This window comes from Brassica napus, chromosome C3, assembly GCF_020379485.1.
Source record: "Brassica napus cultivar Da-Ae chromosome C3, Da-Ae, whole genome shotgun sequence".
NCBI lineage: Eukaryota > Viridiplantae > Streptophyta > Magnoliopsida > Brassicales > Brassicaceae > Brassica > Brassica napus.
Window position 1 is genome coordinate 5,680,730 of NC_063446.1, and position 8,542 is coordinate 5,689,271.

Consider the following 8,542-nt stretch of genomic DNA (forward strand, 5'->3'; position numbering starts at 1 on the left):
CTTGCGCTAATTGAACATTTTTGAACTCACACATAATCTTCTTAAAAAAATAATACAAAATCTCACTTTATAGAAAAACAAAAAAAAAAAATCAAAAGGAAAAAAATTGAAATCTCACAATTACTGAATAACAAATCCCATCGCTAAATATTTTTTTTTCAAAAAAGCAGTAAAATGATAAATAAAAAGAACCCTTCGAGCCTGTCTCCTCTTTTCCTTCTTTTTGATAGAAGTAGCTTCCTTTTCTTCCTACTTGCTACGGACGTCTCTATCTTCTTCTCAAACCATTTTCCTTGTGATTTCCCATGAAAGTTGTATTTATTTTTGCTGAAATTTAATAACTTTTTTTTCCCTCTCCCCTGAAACGCAACTACTAACTCGGAACATAAGTCCCAATCCAGCCAAGCCCACTGATGAAGAAGGACATTGTCTGAAGAAACAAGTAGATGAAGTAATTGTTCTTCCCGTGCACAAAGTCATAGCATCCACACACGAACAAGAACGCCGCGAATCCAAGCTCCAACGTATTCAATCTGAGACACAAAATAACTCAAAATCATCATCAAGTGTCTAGATAGAGTTTGTACTTAGACTTTGTCAGTATAGAAGTACACATACCGATCAGGCAATTTGAAGATTCTTGGGAACTTTTTAAGCCCTTTTGTATTCCCTTTAGCGCTTTGACCGCTTCCAAGTTTAGCTGTCACGACCCATTCGTTAGCTCTACCTGCCTCAAACAGACCAATGAGAGTGGCTTTTGTCCGGTGCAGCGACATCACATTCTCGAATAGGATCCAATAGAACAGCAGATGAATCGACCTTTTGGATAAAGAAAAGATTCAGTACAAGGACGAGTAACTTGAGGCACAAGTAACCTAATCGCAGGGCCCTAGATAGTGACTTGAGATACAAGAAACTAAAATTTACCTGGGAGTGCCGACAGAGTTTAGAATAGTGATGATGGAAGGTATATAAACTGAACCCCAGATGGGAACTTTAACTTCAGGGACAAGAATGGTGAGAGGAAGAACAACGCAGTAAAAACAAAATGTGACCCAATGTGCAATGACTTTCCTCACAAAGAAGAAGCTGTAAATCACATACACTTTCTTCCAGAATCTCACTTTCTGCAGAAGATCAGTAACAGTCAGATTAAAGAATGAGTTACCAGATGTAAAAAAGAGTAAGCAATTTTATTATTACCTTGTTTCTGACAATCTCCATGACCATTTTCCTAAAGAGATTTGCAGGTCCACAAGACCATCTATGTTGCTGGAAACGGAAGGCTCTAAAAGTACTTGGTAGCTCACTTTTCACCTAAAATTTAAAAATAATTCATATTATTTTTTTTATATATAGCAAATTTTCACAAGTAATAGTAAAATATATTTAGTTCTTTTTTTTTGCTTTAAAATATACTTCATCCGTTCCTAAAAGATCCATGTTTAGAATTTTCACACTTTTAATAAAACATATTAAAATTTAGCTATAAGTGCATAGTTTTTTGTAATTTTATATTTCCTATATTTTTAAACCAATATTCCCTTTGTTCCTAAATATAGGATGTTTAAAATAGTTTTTATGTTTCAATATGTAGGATGTTCTCATATTTCTATATAGTTTTAAGTTTATCAAAAACTGTGTAACCAATCAAATTTAATAGTTCTATTTTGTAATTGGTTGAATAGTTTTTAATTTAAAATTTTAATGATACTTTTTAGATAAAAAGTAACTTTCTTAATAAGTGTGTTTTACCTAAAAAAATCTTATATTTAAAAACAGATGGAGTAAGCTTTTAAGAAATGCAATTAATGTTCTTGAACTTCATAATTTCTCATTATTAGTTGACAAAAATTGCATTGAAAATATAAAATATGTATCTTTTTGAAACAATTGTTTTCTCTAGAACATACTCCCTCTGTTTCATAATATAAGTAGTTTTGGCTAAAAGCGCGAAGATTAAGAAAATTATTATGTTTTTAAAAAGTATTTTATAATAAATAGATTAGATATAATTTAACCAATAAAAAATAAGTCTATTTAATTTGATTGGTCACACTGTATTCAATAAATGTAAAAGTTACCTAGAAATACGAAAACTACTTACATTTTGAAACAAAAATATTTCTCTAAAACTACTTACAATATGAAACGGAGGGAGTACTATATTTTTCAGGAAGGGAGGGTTTTTTAGGAAGGGAAGGAGAATTTAGTTCGTAAAAGGGTATATGATTATAACATAACTTGTGAATCAGATGTCATGTGTATGTGTCTTTAATGAGAGAAGTATCTAGTGCACCAACAACTTTTTGTACTTTGATTTAAATTATTCTATTTTAATTAATGGAAAATCAGAATTTTAAGTAAATTAAAACCTGAAGGTCACCGAGGTAGAGAAATTTCCAGCCACGGAGACTTGCTCGGACGGCGAGGTCCATATCTTCCACGGTGGTCCTATCTTTCCATCCGCCTGCTTCATTTATGGCCGCTATCCTCCATATTCCAGCGGTCCCTATAAAACATTTTTGATAAAATAAATTATTATGACAAAAACAATTAAGACAAACGGAAAAGCACAAATCTATGTAGTGTCCAGAAAATTTAATATCCGTTTTCATTTGCTTCAAGTACAAGTCATCATAATGTAATGAATGTGTCTCCTTACGCAACTTAATTAACTAAACACATGATCTAAGAAGCAAGCAATTAAATTATTATTTTTCCAGCTTGCAAATCTTACTTATCAGACAAGGGATAACTAAGACTATTAATAACTATGAAGTATTAAGTGTATAATTACACCCACTTGCGTCACGTTTCAAAGTCCCACTCCTGTCAATCTCAATCCATTATTAATTATTTTATTCGACATAATAGATTTTTCATCAGTTTTTTAGTAATAATTGTACACTATCATACAATCATTTTAAAAAAAAATTTGGGTCCACAAACTGTGCTTCAATTGGTCGGACAATATACCAACTCCATCACAATACCAATAATCAACAATAGTATTTAATTTTCCAGTATATAAAATTAAAATGAATTTTTCAGCAGTCATCAGTATATAGGGCAATTCTCATGAATAGACTATTTTTAAGTTTTAGTCATAAAAATAAACCACAAAGAGAAAAATGATCAAAATATTTCATTTAATAGGTAAAAGGACACTAATACACTAGATATATATAAAAAAAAAAAATTCAAAAAAAAATTATTTTTTTTATAGTTTTAGATTATATGTTTTCAAATCCGAACTTTTTTATAATTTTTTTTTATTTTTTATTTTATTTTTTTTCAAATTTTCTTTTTGTAATTCGAAAATACTTTTTGAAACTATTTTTAAAATTTTTATTTTCAAATTTTTAATATTTATTTTCTATTTTATAAAATTTTAAACCTCAAACCCAAATCCCTACCATTTAACTCTAAACCCTAAAGTTTGGATTAGTTAAACCTAAGGGTATAAATGTATATTTAACTTTTTAATGAAACATTTTGGTCATTTTGATTTTTAAAATCTATATTTGTGATAGAAACTTTTTTATTATTATCCTATGGTATTTCCCCGGTATATATTAGTATTACTCTTACCGTTGAAACCGAAGAAAGCATGTGTTGCTGAACCGACTTCTTGCTCAACAGTGAAATGATAGTCCAACGACATTTCTTGCATCCTCGTCAACAAGCATTCATCGGAATTTACTGCAGAAATATATAACAAGATCAATTCATTACTCTTAAAAATCATCCCGTTTAAAAATAATAGTAATTGGATAAACAAAAACTCTATTATTTACTATTAATTATTCAATAAGAGAATTGTCTAAATGTGGCGCTATCAGGAAGTAACGTCCTTCTCTTTTGTTTTTAAGCGTTAATAATCAATCATATTCACATAGCTTTCTCATTATTAAATTCACTAAGTTGGACTTATGCTTGATAAAAGACAAAACAGAAACTATTCTATAAAATACACAAACAAGTGTCGGCAAGAAAAGGCAGGTCCACAGTAAAATCGTTACTCTTGTTACTCTTGTATACTAACACTTTACTAGTGTTGCTGACAAGAATGGGTTCCACACATGACATTTAAAGAAAGGCAAGGAGCACGTGGAAGGCATCAGAGTCCCGACAATTACTAAAGACTGAACAGTTAAGATTGGCCTCCTACTTGTCCAAAAACCCGACCCGGCTCATTAAACTGAGTCGGACAGATTCGCTTTCACCGACGGATCCGGAGTTTCGGAGTAGATAAGATGACATGATGTTCGCAACATTTTGTACAAGAAAGTCTATTTTAAGCATTTTTGCTAATATACGTTGACCCTGAATCGCGCAACTAATCTATAATCCATGCAACACGGTGTGCATAACTCTAATCCATGCAACACGGTGTACATAACTCTTAACTTATTCAAGGGGCAACGGTTTTTAGATGTCTAGTTGTGATTGGCTTTAATGAACCCACTAAAAAACCCATACACTATGCAGCTACTCCGCCGACGCAGACATAACTAGCCCTACTTCGTCAATCAGTCTAATACAAAAAAAAAAACAATAATAATAAAATGTCTAAGAAAAGTACGAAAATGACGAAAATACCATTTCGAAAAGCCAAAAAAGTGATAAACAAAAAAAAATGTATGCAAGAAAAAGGAAAAAAAAAGGAGAAAAAACATTTTTAAAACTAATGAAGGACATACCACCGACACCACTAACGCAGCTACAAAACCAAAACCACGAGCTTTCATTTAATGATCAAAACAACATTAAATGTTTCATAATACATAAACAAAGACACCGGTTCAGTAAGTATGTTGACCCTGACATCTTCACAACATTATCAAACGTCAATTCTATTCATTTTTCTATTATAAACTAACTACCAGTCTTATATATTAACGAAGCAAACTTAAGATACGTAACAATCAATCTGAATCATCAAACTTAATATTATAGAATATGTTTAACTGAATAAGTCTTACCAAATCTCCACCGAGCCTGGACGAGTGCAATGTTGGGATTGTGGACGAGGAATGGAATGCTACGGCGAAGAAAATCCGGTTCGGGCTGAAAATCAGCGTCGAAGATGACAACATACTCGCAATGTTTGACATAACTGCGTTTGAGACCTTCCTTCAACGCACCAGCCTTGTAACCAACTCTGTTCTCTCTGATTTGATACCTTATATTGATTCCTTTACTTGCCCATCTTTGGCATTCCATCTCCACCATTTGCTGCGCATTTTAAGTAAATCATTAAATCACACATTTAATCAAGAAAAAAAACTATTAATATTCCAGTTTTGTTACAAAATGTTATTCCTACTGTTACATCTTTTTATTTTAAGAAAGTAAATCTTCTAAAAAGGGTAAAATAATTAAAATCTATATTTTCTGAAAGTGGACTAAGTAATTACCTTAACAGTAGGATCTGTTGAGTCGTCCAAGACTTGAATCACGAGACGATCGGACGGCCACGATAGTCCACTCGCCGCTCCTATTGATAGCTTGTATACCTGAAAGGCAAAAATCACGGGGAACTTTTTCGCTTTTAGTCCCTATAATTTAGCTATTTACTACGATTAAGCCCTAAACTATGGATTTAAACAGAAAAACCCCCAAAAAATTCATAGAGCATTTAAATAACTCTCGCCGTTTTGGGATTTGTAACGGCGGAGGAATATGCTGAATACGTGGGGAAAAGTAATTTTGTAAAACTTGAGGCTACTTTTCTTGAAATCTTAAAACTTGGGGTAAAGAATGTAAGGAAAAAAAATTCTCCAAAAAACAGAGCAATGAACAGAGAGAGACGAAAGAGACCTCTCGTTCGTTGAACATGGGGATTTGGACGAGGACCACTGGGAAATTAGAGCTACCAAGCTCTTCATCATCTTGAATGGGCACGAACTTGTAGCGTTTGTCTGGTTTTTTCCAGAAGAGCTTGACGAGGACGATGACTATTCCCATGTAAACCCTCTCGCATAACAGCATGACAGACATGAGCAAGCAGATGTAAACCGCTAGCTGAAGAAGAGGGACAATGACTGGTGCTTTGACAAGCTCCCAGATCATGCCTAGCTGGCCTGTGATCTCCATCCTCACGCCGTCGAATGTCTCCGGTAACACAAACTTCGGTGAAACACCATCCATTTTCCTTCTCTCTCTCTCTTAGAGTGAAACAATGGCGGATTTTCTCTCTCTAGAATGTTATGGTAATGGGGTTTATGAAGTGAAGGAGATAGGGAGATGAAGGATAGAGGCTTTTCTCTCTCTATAAATCTAGAGAGAGAGGAAACTTAGGGAAGAGAGAGCAGAAGGAAACTGATGGTTAAGGGAGGAGAGAAAGAGAAGGGATAAACCAGGAATATAAATGGTGAATTTTCACATTATTTTATTTAATTTCTTCCTTTTGTAGGATATTTTTTTCCTTTTTAGATTTGATTCCTTAGGGATTTTCTACGGACAATAGTAAATGTTAAGTTAAAAATAAATAAACACAAGTGACTTTGACCAAAAAAAAAAAAAAAAAAAACACAAGTGACATTGGTTTATGGCCTTCTCAGTTAAAGAAGTTCTCTGGTGAAGAACCAACAGAGGAATTGGTTTTCAGTTTTTGGGTGTTTTCAGAATATGTGCCTGCCAATGGGCGGAGAAAGTGGAGATAGATTGATTTCTAATGAATTTATTTTCTTTCCTAACGATATTCTTAACAATGATTAATGGTTTGATGAAGTTTTAACTTTTTACCATTTGTGGGATTTTGGGTTTTGCAGCTTTTTCTTCTTTTTTACGATTTATTTTGGGTTTAGTCAACTTTTAAGGACTTTTAATTAAGGGATTTACTTTTAACTCCGTTTCTTTTTGTTGGGGCTTATTCAACTTACTATCTACAAAATTTATTTTTTTCTCAGTTAAGCAGTATTTTTAATGGATACAGTTGAGAAATAAACCATAAATGTAAAGAAGTAACGTGCAACTACAGAGAGTTAACATTACCATTTTTGTATTGATTCACATTTACAAATTTATTTAACAGGTTTAGAAAGAAAAAACAAGAAAAACTAAACTTCTAAACATATACCACTATTTCAAAGAAAAAATGCCACTAACATAGTTTTCTAACTTTAAACGGCCAGTGCAATAAATATGGAGATACTAAGAAAATGCAATGCGTTAAAAATAGGAGAATCTCAAAAGTAAATTTGTTTGATGATGATATGTTGGTCAGATAGCTGCAAAATAATATGAACGCGAAATCTTAAGTAAATACGGTTTATTAAACAAATATAAAATATATTACATATCATCTTATTATTTCCTTTTTCAAATAAATCATCATCATATAAACATTGTACATTGTTGTTGAGTATAACATTACACGAAAAATATTCTTTATAGAAATGCCATTTATTAATAGATGTTAACAAAATGATCCAAACATAGTACATTGTTGTTAGGTAATTAATTTGAAACCATATTCTACTCGTTTGATGCGTGGTTAGTGAGACGTAATGCTCAATGGTGCGACCTCTTAGCTTGTACACAAAATAGAAGTATGATTATAGTTATATGTAAGGTTTGGCGGGAGCCGTGAGATAGCCATATATCTTCCATACGTCCTATTAATTGTGTTGTAGATGACCTTTAAGGTATTGTATGTTCTATCAATCGTTACTACTAACCAGTACTGCATCCCGGTTTGATGTAGATGAATTTTGATGATGCCATGTTTGATTTAGTCGGCAAACTCCATGTGGTTTAGCACATCAGTCGCAACGTGGATGACGAAAATTATCTTGTGTATAGTGTGGCTCGAGTTCTGATATGCAAAATTAATTTGGTTATTCAAACTTCAAACAAGTCAAAATATTTTGTAAAGATTATTCATTGTTTTTATTGGTCTTGTTTTGGAGATGCTGTATGTTAATTATACGTATTTTTATAGTCACTGCCAAATTTGTAAATGTGGACTCTTGAGAATAACAGAAATTCCTATATATATAACTAGGATCGGTCCGCTCTACGGGCGGGAAGTTAATAATAAAAACTGTTTTATATAAATTTATATTAATTTTATGAAGCATTTAAAAATCATGGTGGATTGAAAACTATATTATAAAAAACAATAATGAATAGAATTCTGAGATCACATTGTTAAGGCATCATTAGTGGTAAAATAGCAAATAGAGTACCTCACTAATATTTTTATTATTATTTTTGTACAAAATTTAGCTATTAATAATTTTAAAAATTAAAATAAAAAAACATGTAAAATGATACCACATGTATTCACCGATTCTTTAGAAATATATGAAAGCTCTTCCCACATGTACCACTCTTGCTCTTTTTTTTTATCCTTTCTCTTTTTTTTTTCAGCTTTTAATATTTTTAAATTTGTTAGAGACTGATGAATTTCAACCGGTGCGAGTGCCCTTATTTTTAATAAACATTTTTGGTTTGGAATTAAAATGACAATATCCTTCATTATTCTATTTTTTCAGAGAATACAAAATTAGCAAAAAACAATTCAGAATAA

At 32.0% G+C, this 8,542-nt stretch overlaps 1 protein-coding gene across 1 annotated transcript; it reads right to left on the reverse strand.

Moving 5' to 3' along the window:
- Positions 1-7: 7 nt before the first annotated feature.
- LOC106386927 (glucomannan 4-beta-mannosyltransferase 2) lies at positions 8-6,356 on the reverse strand. Its single transcript, XM_048752160.1, has 9 exons — positions 5,827-6,356; positions 5,424-5,522; positions 4,989-5,241; positions 3,595-3,705; positions 2,376-2,512; positions 1,204-1,317; positions 928-1,127; positions 619-819; positions 8-533 (listed from the first exon to the last, which is right to left on the reverse strand). The coding sequence occupies exons 1-9, from the start codon at positions 6,154-6,156 to the stop codon at positions 374-376; spliced, it is 1,605 nt and encodes a 534-aa protein (XP_048608117.1). The 5' UTR covers positions 6,157-6,356; the 3' UTR covers positions 8-373.
- Between the last annotated feature and the right edge of the window lie 2,186 nt (positions 6,357-8,542).